This window comes from Acanthopagrus latus, chromosome 13, assembly GCF_904848185.1.
Source record: "Acanthopagrus latus isolate v.2019 chromosome 13, fAcaLat1.1, whole genome shotgun sequence".
Taxonomy (NCBI): Eukaryota; Metazoa; Chordata; class Actinopteri; order Spariformes; family Sparidae; genus Acanthopagrus; species Acanthopagrus latus.
In genome coordinates, this window is record NC_051051.1 from 23,832,603 (window position 1) to 23,853,068 (window position 20,466).

The following is a 20,466-nucleotide window of genomic DNA, read 5'->3' on the forward strand; positions in this document are numbered from 1 at the left end:
ACGATTTTTACGTTGATCCTGCTGGGTGATCCCAACTTCCGGTGAAAGAGGAGAAGTGTCTTACACGATTACTCTGACAAGGCCTATCGTCACTCACCCGTAGCTAGTTTAGCGGGGTCTCGGTAATAGCCATGGCCCTGTGATCGCCAGCAAGTCAGCTAATTAACTTTTTAAGGAATAAAGAGACGTCACCGTAGACGCCGCTTTGACTAAACGCCACATCGTCAGAGCCACAGGTTTAAACGTTACCCCGCGACTGCCAGCTAGGTAGCTAGCTAAAGACGCAGCTAGCTTTTCGCCAACCAAGCACCACTAAATTAGATCCTGGTGTCTATTTCAAAATGTCAACTGCGGGGTTCAACTCTCAGAATGGGACAGGGACAGGACAGACATACGCGAATGGTGAGTAACATTCAAAATATGACTAAAGAAAGTGATGAAAAAAATGAAGCTGACATTAGCAAACTAACAAGCTAACACTAGCAGCAGTTCTTGGATCTTGCCCCAGTGGCTATTTGCTAGCGGTTAGCTAAGTGGCTTGCTAAGTAACGCTATGTTAAGGGTAGCAGAGGAAGTGCCCGCAGGTATAGTTACGCTGGGATAACTGAAGTTAATCTTGACCTGTATTACCTTACTGACTTAAGACGGCAGAAAATAGTGCCTATCGCTACGACAGGCAAACCTAACCCCCGCTAACTAAATTCAGCTAATGCTTTCCACCTTAGAGTTATCCAGGTGGAAAACCAACAGGTTGACAAATAGTCAACAGGTATCGTTACGTCTAAGCCAGGTGTTGGGATGTGCCATCTTCTCCCTGTAAACAAAACGGCGATGATGAGATGAGATCACATCACAAGCTAGCACGTATTCCTCTCCTGTCAAACTGCTCCGATAGCCAGAACTTTCCCTGCCATATAAACGTCTAACGAGCTTTGACTTGCCTTTTCCCATCTGTCTGATTGGGTTTTTTTCCCACTGTAGTTTCATTGCCAGTGAGTAATGCACTTTGCTGGTTAAGTTGTCATCTCATTATTGTGCAATGCCTATTTTTTGAGCTGGCTAAATAGCTCAGGGTTGATTGCCTTCTGCTTTTCACTGTACATGTGGCATATTGGGGATGATCCAGATATGTCACTGCACCGCTTTCTCTGGGCTCAACCAGTTTGATTTTACTCACACATCCCTATAGGGTTCCTATGAACGCTGAGAAAATAAACAACAATCCACATGTACTCAGTGGCAGCTGACAAAAGTTTGATTGTACGCAGCCTTCAGTGGCCTTTCTTATTGCTGTGTGTGAGGGAGCAGTGCAGATGAAGCAACTGCAGCTCCAGTTTATAATGCCTCCGTGGTTACTTAATCTATAGACATGTCTATCCAAAGTTATTATTGTTCATTACTTTCCTCTTGAATCAGATAGGTCACTCAAAGGTGTTAATCCAACTCTGTTCATTGATCAATCTGCGAACAATGTGAAGGCATGTCACTCCTTAAGACTGAGTCTGTAATTTAATTCTTATCGCAGATTATCTGTAATGTGAATGTACAACCCAACAGGATTAAGGGCTGTTGTAATCAATCAATCATGAAGAAAAGGGATTAGTGTTTATATATTCCCACACCAGACTGTTTAAGTGTGTTGCATGTTGTTGTCACAAGTAATGAGCAAACAGTGATGACATAGTTAAAGTTTCACATGTAAAGAATAGGTCTGCATGATAAATGACGAAATGGCTACTGGCCAAGTGCAATGTCCAGATCACAAGAAGCTGCTTTTTTTGTTGATAAAGATAAGTGTAATGCAGAGATGTCCTGGCCTACAAGTTTGGTTCTCCAGATGTAAGAAAACATGTTAGTTTGGTGCAGGCCCCAACAAATGTCACATGATTGTGACACTCTATGACACTCATTATTTTTCTCACTAATCGGAATCATATCACATATATACAGTATGCAGCCTTCATACAGACTGAAAGGAACTAAATTGAACCTACCTTCTGTAAACAAGCTCAGACCAGAGGATGTCATCTGTTGGCTGATTCCCATTCTGCTCTTATCATACAGCCTCTTGATCTCAATGAGGCCACTAGTTGTAGTGCGCTATACTTGTGCCAAAGATTAAAGTACCAAAGGTTTACTTGGTTGCTTTACTATACTGAGCAGAGTAACACATTTTTCAGGCAGTACAGGCTTAAAATTATGATGAAACAGGGTTAAATGATCCCCCTCCCCCTTTGAAAGCTCTCTTATTTGAACAGGATCAGTTTTTGGGGTGGAGTTAATTTATCAGGTGTTATTTAAAGACATACATTAATCAAGTGCTCACCATTCCAAACTTTTCTCACAACAAGTGTCCTTTTACATGACCGTAGCAATGAAATGGTCTCTATAGGTCCTTTTTTCTCTTTAGCTTGTTATATACATATTTACTGCCTCAACTCTGGATTTGCAGTTATCTTAATTTGCTAATTTTAAACCAACTTCCTGTATGTTTTCCCTTTTCAATGAGGTGATTTGTGATTGGCTGATAAGTGTTATTCCAAATCCTGCTCTTTCTAATTGGACAAGAGCTGTTACTGACTGGGGGCTTTAGTTCTTAAAATTTCCCTGCTTTCAGGAAGGACAAAGATTTGACGAGGATTATGGACCTTCATCTATCTTTGCACATTAAGAAGAGTTGCTTTTCTAATCCCTCCTCACTCTGCTAATTTAGCTCTGTCCACTTATGTAGTGCTGCACTGAGTGGATCACAGTGAATTGCATTATGTAATCATTTAGTCTACAAACAGCGATATGTTGATGCAGCAGTTTAAGTTATGTGGCCTGTTTACCACTGGATTTGTATTTAGGTAACATTTATTGTTATGAATTGCCACTCTGACCCCATCTCTCATTTGTCTTACAAAGACTTAGAAAACTACTTGTTTGTTGCCATTGGCAAGTTCTCACATTGTCTGCTAGTTAAAAAAAGAGTAAATCCTACTTTGATATTTGGTATGACATCGTGCATCTGGTTATTGATATATGGCATTCATATGGAGTTTTAGAATCAAATGCAACATTTCAGTCGTGGTTCTGCCATCAAAGCATTCTTTATTGTGCAAAACTGTTCAGTCAAGTAAGGTGGCTCAGAGCCCCACACTCACTGTCACTGAAGGCAGATCATGGGAAATTAAATCCAGGTAAAAGGATTAGACCCCAGGCTGCCAGTTCATTGGTCGTTTGGTGGATTGGAGTGATTGTCAGTCCTAGTGCTGTGCCATCTGTTTTTCATTTTAACTTATTGAATTGAACAGATTTAAACCCAAGGATTTTCTTTAATTAAAAGACACTTGAATCACATGCAGAAGCGCCTTTCAGACATACAATCACATTGCAGGCATCATCTGTCTGGGATGCTAATGCTTTTGAGCTTTTGAATGTAAAGCTACCTTACAGAACTTTGGCATAATGGGTTTGGTCAAGCAGGACATGACTGAATCTGTGTGGTTTTGGGTACATGAAATATGTAATGACTAAATAAACCTGTTGTATAAATCTCTTTAACATGTCTGCATTTCTTCTTGTCATCTTCAGGTCCGTCACAGAATCCAGTAGCCCTGCAGCAGCTGCCAGGGGTCAACTATGGTATGACACACCAACCACCCTACAATCCAATGCAGACCAAAGCTCCCATACCCCCCGGCCCTGGACTCTACCCCTCTGGGCCTTACCAGCCTGCTCCCCCAGTCAGCGCCTACCAGCCTGGCCCACCACCCACGTCCTACCCAGCTCCCCCAGGCCAGACACTTTTAACCAGGCCTCCAATGGGAGGCCTTCCATCACACACCCCTCCACAGTCAGCCAGCCCCAGCCCTGGTCCTCGGGTGCCCCCTGCACAGGCCACACCACCACCTCCACCTGTGTCCTCTAGTGGCTACTACCAGAACCCACAGCAGCCTCAGCCCATGGCCCCAGCTTGGCAGTATAACACAGCTCCCCCAATGATGGGGCCACCCACATCCATGAATGCACCTCCCCGTGGCCCTGTGGCTAATCATGTGAACCCAGCTCCAAGCTCGACAGCACCACTGCCACCACCACTGTCATCAGCAGCTTACAGCTCAGCACCACCAGCCCATGTGGGCCACGGTGCCCTTCAGCCACCGGGCCCAAGCATGCCCCCGACCTCTGCACACGGATACACCCAGCAAGGTAGGAATTCAGGATGTTCCTAATGAATAATATCCCTAAGTAAAATATCCTGCCTCCATCTTTTTGGATAACCACATTTGAGGGATCACCGCAAAAAATGTGTGTGTGATTAATATTAATTACATTAATATATAGAATTCTTACTCAATGTCTGTATTCCCTTCCTTAGACATTTAAATTATTAGATGTTGACAAATCTAAAAGATGGAAAACACTCAGAAGGCAGACAAAATTGAACATGATTTAATCACTAAGGTCAATCAAAAATGTCCAAAAGAAGAATATGTTACAGTAGCTGGTGGCTGCATAACATCACACATCACACATTCTGTACATTAGTACTGGAATAAAAAAAGGGGACATTTTCAGTGCAATTTAAAAGTGTGCATTCCTAAAAGAAACATTAAAAAAAACAAAAAAAACAATTAGTATTACTGGTGCCACTTTAATTGACTAGCCTACTTATTGCACATATCCTGAGTAGGAATACAAAGGCTCTGCTGGAGTCCAAACTACAGTCCAATGCATTGTATGCATTTATTTTCCAACAAACGATCAAATGATTGCAGAGAAGACTGGATAATTCTTGCTGTGGCAAATGAGAAACTAATGATGCACCCACTCCTTGGGTCAGATCAATAAAAAGATGACTCAGGTTCAATAAAATCAGGCCAGTGAACTTTGTCCAATTAATTAATGGGTCCTCATCATATAATCACTGTAATTTTGTAAGACATGGTTTTTAAAAAAATATCCATCACTATGCCCTTCCAGTAACTCTTGACTCCTGTGTCTTGTGCCTTTTCGCTGTCATTGTCGTCTGTTACTGACATGTTCTGCAGATATGCAAATCTAGAACGCTGACATGTTGGAGCTGGACATTGCCCTCTGCTCCGGTACTGAACATATCAACTCACTGCTGCCTCTGGCTCCCTTCCAGGCACAGAGACTCGTTTACTCTGAATTGGTACAAAGTTCGAATTAGAATTTTATTGTTTCCAGTGCGAATCTTAAGTAGCAGTGTGACGTGGCTTTTAAGACAAATCCAAATTGTAATTTCAGTTTATGATGCAGTTTGTGTTGCTAAAATCAAACCTTTCTACTGGTGATATTTGCAGAATGCACACACGTTCTGTCTTTATAGCATTTTTAGAGATTCTGGTATTCGTTTAATTTCTTGCTCTGGGAGTTTAGAGTTCGTTTCCACACAAGTGTTCAGATCAGTGTCAGAAACAAAAGACTTCTTTCAGTCAAATCTCAGTAACCTCTTACTCAAAGTTGTCATTTCTCTGGAGGAAGTGGTTTTGTTAAGTGATATAAGCATTATAGAAGTTGGTTGTGTAATCTGTGGTCACAGTGTCTGGATGATTTGTCATGGCCTTTTGTAAATTAACCTAGATTTTTTTTGTCCTCAGTGCAGTGCGTCTGCATTGAATCAGAGGTCACATGATCCACTCAATATGTCTGTTATCAGCATGTCTCTTAATCTTACGGTCAGTTTGGCTTGAAAATTGCTGTTCACAATGCTGTTCACAAGTCTGCTTGATATTTTTATTTTTTTTGACCTTTCCCCCAGCAGCACCATCAGGGCGTATCTTCCCAGTACAAGGGTGACAGTGAAAGTAGCAGCTAACTGGAGAAATTATCAGGTCATCGTGGAAATGTGTACTCCGTCGACTGCTTTGTTGTTTTAAAATGGAACGTGTCACAAGCAGTTCTAAAATCTCACATCATTTGACCACCAGCCAAAATAATCATGAGCTGCTGTTTCATAGTGTGGTTTAATATAGTTTAATCCCTATTATCAAAAGTCTAATGTAAAGGGTATGGGTGGTCTTCAGAGGGCATACAATATGAAGTGGAATATGATATCCATAATTATGTTTTCATTAGTGCATGATCACCTTGTTTTCGTTATCTTGGAATGAGCACAATTCTATCTACAGACGGAGCGGGTCTCCTTTCATGGACTCAGCTGTCCATTTGGCACTTACCATGTTCTGTCAATGATAGAAGAATAATCAAACTTAAACAATGTTCCACATTTATGTACAAATAAATTCTTTAATAGAATATCTTAAGAGTTCAGTCACATCTGATGTGGAGATAAACGCATCACTGTCACTGTTCTGACATTAACTGGCTGTGGGTCAGTCAGGCAACCAGCTGTTGTCACCTCTAGTCAGAGCTGATAATGTTACACATCAGTGATGCCTCGTATATCTACATGATATGCGGCATCTACACAGGGTGCTCTTGTTTGACATGACACAGTAATGTTGACATTATTTTACATGTCATATCTCTACCTAAACAAAAATGACTGCTGAAGCGAGAAGTTGATTGAAAGAATATGATTCAATAAAAACTTTGATTTTTAATTAATTGTCATTTATCAAACAGCATTTTGAAAAAATGTTTTCAGCTTTTGAAATTTGAGGATTTATTGCTTTTTCTTTGTGGGAATTGTTTAATAAAAGAAATGGGACAATATTTTAGCAATTTTCTTCACAAGTATTTGATAAGCAAGACAGAAAAGAAGAATTAATGTTGTTGATGTCACCAGGCACTGTCCCTCCACCAATGAATCCCATGGCCCCCCACACATACCAACCAAGCAGAGCTCCCTATGGCCCTCCACCTACAGGTCCACCCCCAACCATGAAACCGACACCTCCTCCCACCGGACCCCCAATGGCCAGTGCCACACCTCCACCCCCCAAGGCAGATGGTAAGATTTTGTTGGGTTTCTTTTAATCTTGGCACGTTTGATATTTGTGCTTTCTCCTCAGGCATGGCAACCTAGTGGCAATTATTGCCACACCCAAATGTCTTGATACTCGCTCTTGTACGTTCTATATTTATTTACAGTTTAGATTGTTTGATTTATTTTGGCTGGTTGATACTTAAAGGTGCCACTGGTGGCCCAGGTATGAGCTTAGCATAAATATCATGACCAGTCACCCAAGAAGAGTTGGCATTTCAGAGCAATGGCACTAGGTTTTAACTGGGTTAATAAGTATGGGTAACATTGGTAGTCACAAATTAGGCATGTCTACCAATGTGTAGTGTAGTGTAGTGTAGTGTAGTACTGATGCACAAACATATATGTTGTGGGTCTGTGCTGATTGTAAAATCAGAACACTGTCAGTGATGATCATGAATCACTTTAACTGTATGTCCTGTTTATAAGATGGCCATTTTTGTTCTGATAACCTTCCATTGTTTCCTCCACATGCCAGCTCAGTGTGGGGGGGTTGTTAACCACACTCTGCCCCCCACTGAGCCCGACTGCCAGGAGGGAGATATTGAATGTCCAGGTGTGGCCAAATCTGTCAGTAGTTATTAGATGTCGTATCAGTGCTGTAGTGCCCATCCTGTCCTCTCCGTGCTGTTGTTCATTGTGTCCAAGGATGCACTCATTGGTCTTTCTTTCCTTAAACTTATTCCAAATATGAAAGGCTGCAGAATCCTCAGATACAGGGCTCCAAGATGTTAGTTATAGAGACCTATACGAAAAAAAAGAAAAGATATCCGAGATATCAGCCAAGGTTTTTTGCTCTCTGTAACTGTCTTTTACAGCTGCTTTAGCTCAGTATCTTGTTTAGAATCAGTGCTGGGGCTGTTTGTTCAAAGCTTCATTTGTAATTCTGACCTGGATCCACATTTGATTGTTGTGCATTTTTTTGTCTCTGTTTAATCCAGTTAAAGCAGTGCAATAAGATGGTAAGACCTTCATACCATAGGAATTACCAGTTAGGTTCACTCATATGCATTAAGAAAAGTCAATTTAATAAGAAAAAAATAATCTAATGAGATGAAACGCAGCTTTAGATGCAAAAGACATGATCTTTGTTAGAGCCCTCATCAGTGCATCCCTGGTAGCACATTTCCTGTTGGTATTTTGTCTGCATCACTGTCATCCATTCTCTCCAAGTCAACCATATGACCTTAATATTTCTTTAAAACACCATACATCACTTCTTGTCATCATCATCGTCATCATCTTCATCGGCGTTGTGCTTCTGGTCTCCCTTGTTCCAGTCTTTATCTTTTTCTGTAGGTCAGATCATTCCATGTCCATCGCCTGTGGTTAGCAACGCTGTGACAGAAATGGTGAAAAATATCCCTAAAATTATTCACGTCACATCTGTATTTGCTTTGAAACAGGATCCGTGGCTGGCAATGGCCCACAAGCACCAAACAGCTATAATCATGTTGACAACAAAATGGGTAAGGCCTTTTCCTGCCACATATTAGATTCTGTTCACGCTGACCACGTTTATAGTCTGACTTTCCCAAGCAGGGTTCATCGCAGCTAGACTCTGTTGGTAATAGTACAAACGGTCCTCTTTGACTTCAGATCAGTTTTTGGAAAAGGAAAGGGCAAAGCATTTTTAAAAAAGTGTTTGGCTGATATTTTAATTTAATATTTATACCTTTTAATATTTAATCTCTTTTTGTAGTTTAACATTTACAAATTAAGACCTGTTGCATTTGGGGTTTTTTTTTGGTCCGAAAATTCACCCAAGCTCTCACAAAGCCCATCAGTGACTGGCACGCTGTAAATAGAAGAGATCTTTTATAATATATGACCCAAACTAGAAAACTTTTTCTGGTTTTTGCATATGAACCCGACTCGAGCAAGTTCATGTAAGCTGCATCGTGAGTTTGTGTTATCCTGTTTCGCATGTCCCACATGGCCCTGAAAGTAACACTCGTCTCGTTTAAAAATGTTGTTACATTAATAACAAAGCTCTACATTTAACAGGACAGAGATCTATCACTTATTATCTGTCATCACTTAGTATCACTTATCACTTCATTTAGAAATGTATCTTCACATTATTTTCTTTTACTAAAGAACTTGAACATACTATTTAAATTCAGTACCATGTTATTTGATGGGACCAACCCGACCCTAACCTGGACATCTTTTCCACATTTTTTTCTGTACCCAGTCTGGCCAGTCAGATCGGGTATCCATGCCCTGATCTCCCCTCACTATTAAAGACACAGTCATGAGCCACACCATTATATTGGGTGACAGGTTCCTTCATTTCCATTAAACCCTGCCACTATTCTTGATTTAACCCTTCAAAAACTATGCTGCTGCTGTAATACAGTTTACAGCATGTCATCAGCCACCAAATGTGTACTTATCTGCAGCTAAAAATAGTCTCCTCCTAATTCAACATTTACTCCTGTCTGCGTTACATTTTCTTAAAATTACAGTGCTCCGTTGTAAGAGATTACAAAGTCTTTTGAAAAAGTTAAACTCTTTATTTAGGAGTAATCAAATAAACCAGCGCTTGGTTTGGTGTTTTTGTTAATTGCAAGAAAAAATATAGAAGTTGCTTTTGCAGTAACTTAATTCAAACTGAACTAATTTCTGCCCCTTTTCTTCCACAGCTGGCCAGCCTCAGCCTGGACCACCGGGTCGGCATTTGGGTCACTACCCCTCCCTACCACCCGGGTACCAGAACACCTCAGCCCCTCACAACGCCACCTCTCCGATGCACCCTGCGATGCAGGCCGCCACGCAGCCTTACACTCAAGCACCTCAGCCATACCAGCAGGTGAGAGGAGAGTCAGTCCGGCGCTAACTCAGCAACTCAGAGCTTTTTGCATACACTGTTTGTTGGCTTGTCATGGTGTAAAGATGTGGTCTAGCATTTCTGTCATGCACTTGCTTTTCACCTTGTGCACATGCAAAACCCCTCTGTCTGTCCAAGCTCTATGGAAATATTAAGTTGCCACTGAGGTATAACTTCTGAGCATTTGAAGAGGCAAATCTGACAAAACTAAGAACAATAAAGAACTAATAACAACACTACAATACACATTTTTCACACAGTTTATGCCAGAAGATGATTACATAGTAATTAGATTGACCAATTGGTATAAAAATAATGATTCAGGTAGGAATATAAAACATTTTTGGCTACCTGGCAGATATCAATCCCAGTCGATCAAAGCATGAGTGACCATCTGTACTGAATGGGCATCATTTTTTTAGTAAATAGAGACCCTAAATAGCTTGTTGTTCCCCTTTGCTTAGCCACCCGGTGGCCCAGGGCCGGCCCAGCTCAGTCCTTCCCTTGCGGCCATGAGCCTCCAGTCCAGCACCCCAGAAGCCCTGAGAGTGGTCAACCTGCTGCAGGAGAGGAACCTGCTGCCACCAAGCCCGATCCCTGCCCCGACACCCTGCCTCCCGCAGGACTTGCAGAAGATCAACTGCCACCCAGAGTAAGCCATAGAGACCTACTATTTGCAACAGTTGTCTATATTCATTCTCTCCCATTTGATCAACATTTAAACTGATGTTACTGTCAGTGTTTCAAACTTGTTTAAAGAAGATTATGAAGTGCACTTGTATTTGCATGACTTCTTAAAATGAGGAACAGCTTGTTAGCTTTTAGCGCAACTGTACACATTTTACAGTAGATCAGTGTTTAGCGTTTTTCTGTCCATATGTTGCCCTGCATGTTGCACGGCTATATTGTTCCTAAACAAAAATATTTAAAGCTTGGCAAAAAGGGGAACATCACCACTGACCTAACCAAGTTGCCAACATACTCTGCTAGTATCTGTTAAAATACTGGGGAAAACATGAACTCCACATGAAATTCAGGTATCAACTATAAACATCTGTTTTTGTGTGTCTCTCCAGGGTTTTTCGGAGTACACTAACCAGCATCCCCCAGACTCAGTCTCTGCTCAATAAAGCCAAGATGCCCCTGGGGCTGCTGCTCCACCCCTTCAAAGACCTCTCGGTAATGCCCCAGTTAAATATTTGATGTGCGCACACTGAAGTCTTTACATTTAGATCAACTTAAACTGTCAGCTAACGTTTAACCTAACCTTTACTAAATTGTAGCAAGGGATTAAGAAGAACTCTGTAAACACAAATACATTTCTCTCTGGGGAAACTTCATTTTCTGGCCATGTTTGTGCTAAAGCAGGCTCCCTAGTGGTTTAAACAAGGGAACAAGAAAGACTTGAGACAGGGAAAGTGTCTCTGAGGCAGCTATGTGAAAGGATGAAAGGGAACATCATAGCACATGGCTGTCCTGAAGTTTAAAAATCATCTACTGCCTCATCCTAAATTAGTTTCTTAGATTGAGATAAAATACCACAGCTACTGATTACTGATTAAACTTTGAGAATCCACCCAACATTTTCAGAATAGATTGTGACTAAATCAGCCCCCTTGGCAAAATCTGTCAGGTTGAATTTGTGTTTGTTGCCGTGTTAATCGAGGTCACCACTGACAGAGTTATTGCACAACTTGAACAGCGGCAAGCAAGTCTTTATTGAAGTGCCAGTCACAGCTAGATGCAAACAAGAAAATGAGTTTTCCCTGTGGCACTTTTCACACAACGGTTGTTTTTGTTCTGCCACAGCAACTACCTGTGGTGACATCCAGCACCATTGTCAGGTGTCGGTCCTGCAGAACCTACATCAACCCATTCGTCTCATTCCTGGACCAGAGGAGGTGGAAGTGTAACCTGTGCTACCGGGTCAATGATGGTAGGAAAGGGAGGACGAATGATGAATGAAATAAGATCATGGTGAAAGAGATGCCATTAGTGAGAACACCGCAGGGGATCAGTAACAAATGTACAGTGTTTTCTTTAATTGACAGACAAAGAAAATGACAAGGCAAAAATTTCTTTCATTTTCACATTGATTTTATAACAGTCACATGTTTTCTAAAAGGTGCTTACTAACAAGTGTATAAATGATCCTTACGATTAAATATTGAATTATGTACAAAGTATAGAGCGCACGGTTAAATACTGTAGTCTCAATAGATGTTATGTTTTTTGTGTGTAGTTCCAGAGGAGTTTATGTACAACCCAGTCAGCAGATCGTACGGAGAGCCACACAAAAGACCCGAGGTCCAGAACGCCACCATTGAATTCATCGCTCCTTCGGAATACATGGTAGGTTTCAACCGCTGACCTGACATTGAAATGTATTCTGAGCAAACTCAATAAGACAGTTATTTAATAAAATACATTTGTGTGATTGTAATATGTGTGCAATTTGTACACAAATCTTATTGACCTTGACATGTTTTTTCCCCCCTGTTTAAACCCAGCTGAGGCCCCCGCAGCCTGCTGTTTACCTCTTCATTCTTGATGTATCCCACAACGCAGTGGAGACGGGCTACCTGAATGTGTTCTGCCAGTCGCTGCTGGAAAACATCAATTCGTATGTAAAACTTTATATTTTCAATGACTAGAGACACTGAGAAAACGGAAGACCTTTCATGTATTGGCCCTGTTGTGCTTTTAAAGTGCTCAGAGGGCCAATACACAAATTCAGTTTAAATGTCGACATTTCATGTGTAGATGAATTGATTACTTCAGTCTGTAATTTAAGATTGTTTTTTGTTCATGGTTTTTCATTATTTAACACACACGTTCTCAAAAGGAAGTGGCGAAATCAAGAAGAACTGTTAGATTATTATGATAATTTGAAGTTAAATGAAAATATAGAATAGAATAGAAATATAGATGTAAGAAGAATATTTTCTTGTAAGCTGAGTGCTATCTTTTTTTAATTGTGTGTGTCTGTGTCCTAGGCTTCCTGGAGACTCGCGGACGAAGGTAGGCTTCATCACCTTTGACAGCACCATCCACTTCTACAACCTCCAGGAGGGACTTTCCCAGCCTCAGATGCTCATTGTGTCTGACATCGAAGGTGAGATGCAGCTGACAGCAAAGGTCAAACGCTCAATTCTACAGCAGCTCGACACCAGCTGTGTGCCAGCTTACAGCAGAAATGTAGATGTAAAAAATATGTTGGGTATCAAGAGATCAGAGCCTCTTATTTGTTGAAATAACATCTTTTTGTGCTCCACAGATATCTTTTTACCAACACCAGACAGCCTTCTAGTAAACCTCAATGAATGCAAAGAGGTAGGAACTTTGATTCGAGCAGCGTGAACCAGAATATTTTTTTCTTTCTTTTTTAATCTATAGAGACATAAACATTAATAACTATTGTGTATTTAGACCATATGGCACTATTGTAAATAAAGAAAAAAACTCACTCTGACCTCCTTACAGAGGGAAGATGGAATGAGAAACAAACATTTTCCCTCAGTGATCAATAACTGGTCATATATTTTTTTTTTTTTCAGCTTGTGCAGGATCTGCTGAAGAGCCTTCCAAGTTTATTTGAAAAGACCATGGAGACCCAGTCGGCGTTGGGTTCAGCTTTGCAAGCGGCCTTCAAGCTGCTGTCGCCCACTGGAGGGCGCATGACTGTCTTTCAGACCCAGCTGCCTAACCTTGGTGTGGGGGCACTCCAGTCCAGAGAGGACCCCAACCAGCGGGCATCTGCCAAGGTGAGAGCTGTGATGGCAAGCTGTTGTGGTAGACGTCATACATCAGGATTAGAAAGCTGTTTGCTCAATATTTAGGATTTAGAGTATTATAAATCAGTCAAAGGTCAAATATATTAAACATTATTTTGACTGCTTGTTCTGACATTTTCACTGAAACTGAAGGCAGACTTTCTTTTCTTTAACTGCCCAAAATAACATCACCAACAGGCAGAATTATTTTAGTCATAACAGTGCTGTGACTTAGTTGTTGGAAGTCATGTAAAAGTTATTGATTCAGGAGAGATTTTTTCTTTCCTGAGATTCATGGTCCCACCTGGTGTGTTTCCCTTCAGGACATCCAGCACTTATCCCCAGCGACAGACTTCTACAAGAAGCTGGCTCTGGACTGCTCGGGCCAGCAGGTGGCGGTTGACCTGTTCCTGCTCAGCACTCAGTACTGCGACCTGGCATCACTTGGTATGTCCCGGGCAGAACAAAGGGGCAGGATTTATTGGACAGATTTGCTTATTTTCATGTCTTGTACTCAATCAAGAATACACAGACCTGATATTGTGGGTTTAGGTTTAGCCATGAGAGTCACATTTCTAGTTAGTTTAGGGTGTTTTAGTCATACTAACAGTGAAAATGATAATGCATTTAAAGTGCCTTAGTTTCCTATTAAATCAACCTGTAGGGAAAGAACAGCTTTGGGAATCTTGTGTTGGACCATCCGAATTTTTAAAACTCTAAGTGCAGTCATTTCATTTTTAAAATAAGTGAAAAACACAACACAGATACTGTGTCTGTCATTGGTAATGCATAACACCAGATGCGGGCACAGGAGGAGAGAGTGGTGGATGGTCTATGAATCTATTTTTGTTCTGTCAAAAATGAGACAATCAGTGTCGCATCGTTGCCTCTTCTCTCTCCCAGGTTGCATATCCAGATACTCGGCAGGGAGCATTTACTACTACCCCTCCTACCACCACCAACACAACCCCGCTCAGGTGGAGTGCTTCCAGAAGGATCTGAAGAGATACTTAACCAGGAAGATCGGCTTTGAGGCCGTCATGAGGATACGCTGCACCAAAGGTCCGTCTGAAAACACATTCTCAGATATGACTGTGAAAATTAAACATCTGGAATTCTCATTTCTTTCTGATTAATGTATTTCAGTTTGTGCTTTTTTTTCATTCATCATGATTTCTGCAGACTTTTAATCAGGTTATCTGTTGTCTTCCTGGAGATAATGGTGCCCGCTGCTGTAAAACTATTTGTTGTTAAAAGTTGGAAGTTTTATTTAAATTTTTTGCACAAAGAAATATTTCAATAATTTTGATGCTGTCCTCACAGACAGTTAAGCCTCTACAACCCCGAAATTCCTTTAAATATTTCTGTGATTGTAATATTTATGTGACCTTAAAGTTTGAGCTAAATGTGTTTTATTGGTTTCGGTTCAGTTTTATTGAGTTTTGTGTCTCCATCTCTGCAGGTCTGTCCATCCACACGTTCCACGGAAACTTCTTTGTGCGTTCAACCGATCTGTTGTCCCTCCCTAACGTGAACCCAGATGCTGGCTTTGCGGTTCAGATGTCCATCGAGGACAACCTGGACGACATGCAAGTCGTCTCTTTCCAGGCCGCGCTGCTTTATACGTCCAGCAAAGGTACTAACACAGAGTCACAGTTGTTTTTTCTTTTTTTTTCTTTCCAATAGCCATTATGAAATGAAAAAAGTAATCAAACTTTCTCCTGTTTAATAACATCTTTTCTCCTACAGGAGAGAGGAGGATCCGTGTCCACACATTGTGTCTCCCTGTGGTCAATTCTCTGTCAGACATCTTTGCCGGAGCTGATGTTCAAGCCATCACTGGACTGCTGGCTTGTATGGGTACGTACCATGCTATCTTACACCTTTTGGAACGTCCCACCAGACATGTCTTAAGACATATAAAAATACTCAGCAAAAGAAGTCAGATTAGGCAGTTAAAGTCAACACGATGCTTAGCTGCTTAAGAAAGTTTTCAATTTGTCACCTCTGCCTCTGTCCGTTTGTTGGTTGTTTGGTTTGACAGCCAAATCAAACAAAAAATACTTCCAGGAAACTTGGATGGTCAGTGAGTCTCAGTCCAGAATAGACCTGTTAAACTTTTGGTGTGGATCCAGATAGAGGGGTCAATCTAGGATTTTTTTTTTCTCACATTTGAAATTGCGAGATGGGGCTTTTTTCTTTTCTTTTCTTTTCTTTTTTTTTTTTTACATTTTCTAATATTTCTCTGGGAATACCGCATGGATATGTATGGGAAGAATCTTGCATATTTAGGTGGCTGTTATCTATCAGTACAAGCTGATGTAGCTCAAAACCAAAGCCTTGATCTGGTAGATTTAAATATAGTCGTAGCTGAGAAGTGAGAGATCCTGGTTTTGTGCATAATAACTGAATGTCATGTCAGATTATTTGCTTTTATTAACATTGTCAATATCTGCAGTAGTTTTTCCAATTTGAGAACTGAAAAGGCAGTTTGGCATTGTAAGATGTTTGCCCATGTATCAGAGCTCTTTCATTTATTTTGTCAATCTATGAAGCCTTATTAACAATTTTCTGGATATTTAATTACATCACCGGAAGAATGTTTTCTACTGAAATATTTTCCCTAAAAGAGAGGCGTCAGTTTGGTGTACGTGCATGTGTAATATGGATGAAGCTGGATTTCTATTTAGCATCACTCTGAAATTATTCCTCATTGTTTCAGTTAATGGTCTTTTGATTGACTTGATACTCAATCATTACAGGGTTTTCATGCACTGCACTGTTATTAGCACTGACAGACGGAGATGAGTGGTGACAGCTGTGGTTGCCGAGCAACCATCACATACTGAGCAGTCAGATCTGTCCTGGCTCATCACACATCTTACAGAACAGACGCTGATCTTTTGCTTTCTTCATAATATGGCACAGAATGGCTCTGACTAATAACCCACAGCTGTTCAAGATTGCCCATTAATGCACACAATACTACAAGTCTTACAGTTGAGTTGAATTAAATGTCAAACTCTTTAACATTTTCTTTGATCATAAATGCATAAATCACATGTTGTCAAGCTCACAGTTCAAGAAAGTCAAAAGCCTCCCATTTTGATACAACAGCAAACTTCTTGTACTTGTTGATGGTTTTTCTTTCCAGAAAAATGAGACGAATACTTGTGAAGATTGGCGAGATATGTGCCAAACTCCTCCACATCGGTGATAAAGAATAACATTCCAACTCCTCCTCCTGACACCTGCAGATGTGTGTGTCTCTCTTTCTCTCCAGCTGTGGACCGCTCGGTGACAGCCAGTCTGAGTGATGCAAGAGATGCGATGACCAACGCTGCCATTGACTCGCTGGCGTCGTACCGTCAGTCCGTGTTGACCATCCAGCAGCCTGGCCTGCTATCTCCAGCCTGCCTCAGACTCTTCCCCCTCTTCATCCTTGCCCTGCTGAAACAGGTTAACACCTTAACTTCATTACTTCACTCATGAAATGAACTCAAAAAACAATCAAAAGACTATTCAACAGTTTTCAGTCTCAGGATCTTGTGTTGTAAACCACTGTCTCCATTCCTTATTGATCCTGTTTTGTGCGTTTGTGGCCTGCAGAAAGCCTTCAGGACAGGCACCAGCACCAGGCTGGATGACAGGGTGTTTGCCATGTGTCAACTGAAGTACCAGCCGCTGGCCTACTCCATGCTGATGATCCACCCTGCCCTGTACCGAATCGATGATCTGACTGATGAGGTAAGAAGGAGGAAATTTACCCTCAGTGCCTTCACATATTAGATCCCTGAAAGTAATAAGCCTGGATGTAGTTTCAGAAACATTTTTTTGTTGTTGTTGTTTTATTGTTCATAAAGATAATGTGATCAGATTAAAAAAGAAAAAATAGGTTTAAGTGGCTTAAACTCTAAATTCTAGGTGTTTTAATTTTAATATTGGGCTGAACCAGAACAGTCTGTATTTTGCAACATTATTCTAAGTGTCTCGCTGTTAATGAGTAATCTTCTCTTTGCTGCATCCTCAGGGAGCTTTGAACATCAATGAGCGGACCATCCCTCAGCCCAGACTGCTGCAGCTGTCTGTGGAGAAGCTCAGCAGGGAGGCCGCCTTCCTCATGGATGCTGGAACGGTACGGTGCCTTTAGCTCTCATAACAAGCCAACAGAAGTACAAAGCTTATTTCCCAAACCTGGCTGAAACCTGAGGAAAAGTGTCATTTAATGAGTCGCCACATTTTTCTGAATTTCTTTCTTCCAACACTTAAAATAATTTGAATATAGCTGTGGGTTACAGTATTCAATTAGAGTGGGAATGATGGCAGAACAGAAAATGATGTTTTAATATTTGAAGCACCCAGTAAGGAGGGTAGTGTAGTAGTGGGTACTGTGGTAGTGTTTTTAATATATGCCTTATTCTGGTCCAACAGGTGATGTATCTGTGGATCGGACGTAACTGCAACCCCAACTTCCTCACACAAGTTCTGGGAGTTCCCAACTACGCTGCCGTGCCTGATAATCTGGTATGAAACCTGTTGCAGGAGTCACACTTATTTAACATTGTTACCACCTGCTGCTTTTTAACTCATCCACTCCATCCTCAAACATAAATCTGTGTGCCACTTTTTTCCAATAAATTGTCTTGTGAATGACATAACAGTCATAGCACAGTTTCTGTCCTCCCTGGTGATGGAAACGTGATTCTCGCTCTCTCCTCTCACAGTATCTGCTGCCAGAGCTGGACACTGCCGAGTCACAGAGAACCAGAGCTTTCATTGGTTGGCTGAGGGATCAGAGGCCGTTCTTCCCCTCCCTGCAAGTCATCAGGTGGGCAACAGACGATATCCTGCTTAAAAGAGTTAAGAATCAAGTAGCAAGAGAGCACGGGAAAAACTAATTTAATCAAAACCCTTAATCATTTGTCTCTCTCAGGGACGAGAGCCAGCGGAAAATCAGCTTCATGCAGAACATGATTGAGGACCGGACAGAGTCAGCCCTGTCGTACTATGAGTTCCTTCTTCACGTCCAGCAGCAAATCTCCAAATAATCTTCAGTGGGACTGCTGGGTTGAGGGAGCACTGAAGTGAGGACGTGCATTGGTGTGTGGGTGTGTGTGTGTGTATGCGTGTGTCTGTATGTATGTGTATATGTATGTGTGAAAGCAGTGGGAGGCGGACTGAAGGAATCTCCAGCTGTGATGCACCATCTCTCTCTGAGGAAAAAACCCTGAGCTGAACTGATGTAAAGCGTCACTCAAATCAAACTACGTGACGGACAGTGCGAGGACGGACAGTGACTTAGAATCGATTCTGATCCTTATTTGGCACTTTTTACCCAGCTGAAGCAACGCTTTGAAAGAAAAAAAAAAAGGCAAGAAATCCACAATGATGATGATGTATGTCAGTGATTAAATGAATCAGTGTTTATTCTCATAGAACAATGCTATCTTACAGAGGTATCTTTCAGATACAGTCCAGGAAAGCGGATGTTTGAAGTGTTTTTGTTTCAAAAGCACAGTCGTCTTTACTAAAAACAAGTATGTGTGTATGTATGTTTAAGACTAGAGTAATGAGGATGTTTAGTATGTTTGCGCTCAAAGACTGTTATTGGGTGTCACCAGGAGTGTTTATACACAGAACACCTGAGGTGTAACAACACTCTTAATATTGAACCCGAAGGACAGAACGTGTGCTTTTTATTTCTCAGTCATTATAATTGTCTGTCGAACAAATCCATAGTCTGTCGTAAAACGGCAGAAATGTTAAAGGTGTATGAGGGCGGATCGACCTCGCCGTCACCGCTGCCTTGAATGTGTGGACTCGGCAGTGGAAAGTCATTTTCGTTTGGTCTGATCTGTCCTTCAGAAACTCTGTCATCTTTTCTGTCTCTGGACATTCAGAACACCTCTGACGACATCGCTGTTCTGTTTGTTTCTTCTTTTTTTCTGATAATCTAATAATTTATGAGACTCCCAGTCTGATTAAATTCTATAATTGCCTTGTATGGGAACTCACTTTTTATTATTAAAACCTCTGTTCAAATACAGACTCTATATATATGATATTTTAATATAATAGGATATGGGAAATTCTTTAACACAGACATAACAAAGCCATTGTGATCTTTTAATCATGCTTATTGATACTTGTATATTGAAAAGACTGCATTATATAAAGGTGAAGAAATGCTGATGATTTTAGTATAAACATTAAGGTGAAATGACGCTAAGAGAATAAAATGTTTGGGACTTTTTAAATGTAGTTTTGTGTTTGGTGGCTGAAAAGTGTTTATTCAGTGGAAATGAAGACAGCAAAACGTAAAATGGACCAACACAGTCAATTTTTCTCTTGACTGAGCACGGATGGAAGGTTTTTTTGATTTGATCTGATTTCATACAGTTTGTAATTTATGTATTATAATGAGCAAAAATGTATTTAGGAACAGATAAATATGTTTTGGTCTTCATGCACAAAATTGTCTTTCATAAAAAAAAAATCTGATGAAAATAAAAATAGCCTGTGTTTGTACGGAGTACAGAGCAGAGGCGTGGAGTCGAGACTTGAGTTAAGATCTACAACTCAACCTAGACTTTAAAGGTGCTATATTATCCTCTTTTTTCAGGTTTATACTATTACTTTCAGTGTCTTCTAGAAAATATGACACTTTACTTTTGTCATGCTGTCCATTGCTGCAACACCTTTATTCCCCCTCTGTCTAAGTGCCTCTTTCATTAAGCCCCTCACTACCAAAAAACCCAGTCTTCTCTGATTGGTCAGCTCTCACAGGCCTGAGCAGACACTGGAAGCTGTGTCTCTGCAACAGCCCTGCTGCTGCTTTTGCAACCACAACTCATGGAGGTCCTGACAGCTTGTTTAAGGGCACGGTTTCTTAATACGGGTCT

The 20,466-nt window shown here is 41.0% G+C and overlaps 1 protein-coding gene across 2 annotated transcripts; it reads left to right on the plus strand.

Moving 5' to 3' along the window:
* Positions 1-46: 46 nt before the first annotated feature.
* On the plus strand, positions 47-20,121 carry sec24a (SEC24 homolog A, COPII coat complex component). 2 transcript variants are annotated; one of them, XM_037118779.1, is made up of 24 exons: positions 47-402; positions 3,577-4,194; positions 6,761-6,925; positions 7,437-7,514; positions 8,365-8,427; positions 9,607-9,773; positions 10,256-10,443; positions 10,868-10,970; positions 11,601-11,727; positions 12,034-12,143; positions 12,302-12,414; positions 12,788-12,906; positions 13,069-13,124; positions 13,349-13,555; positions 13,888-14,011; positions 14,468-14,626; positions 15,027-15,200; positions 15,314-15,424; positions 16,848-17,023; positions 17,174-17,311; positions 17,595-17,699; positions 17,996-18,088; positions 18,289-18,392; positions 18,498-20,121. In XM_037118779.1, exons 1-24 carry the CDS (start codon positions 342-344, stop codon positions 18,610-18,612), a joined length of 3,474 nt encoding a protein of 1,157 aa, XP_036974674.1. In that variant the 5' UTR covers positions 47-341; the 3' UTR covers positions 18,613-20,121. The 2 variants fall into 2 exon arrangements, with proteins under 2 accessions (XP_036974674.1, XP_036974675.1); XM_037118780.1 differs by lacking the exon at positions 7,437-7,514 and having other exon boundaries at positions 48-402.
* The last annotated feature ends 345 nt before the right edge of the window (positions 20,122-20,466 follow it).

Bases quoted from the DNA above. Each gene is read 5' to 3' on its own strand.
- sec24a (XM_037118779.1), top strand. From the start codon at position 342: ATGTCAACTGCGGGGTTCAACTCTCAGAATGGGACAGGGACAGGACAG. The intron at 7,515-8,364 runs GTGTGGCCAAAT...GCTTTGAAACAG, and splicing joins GGGAGATATTGAATGTCCAG to GATCCGTGGCTGGCAATGGC. The intron at 12,907-13,068 runs GTGAGATGCAGC...TGTGCTCCACAG, and splicing joins CATTGTGTCTGACATCGAAG to ATATCTTTTTACCAACACCA.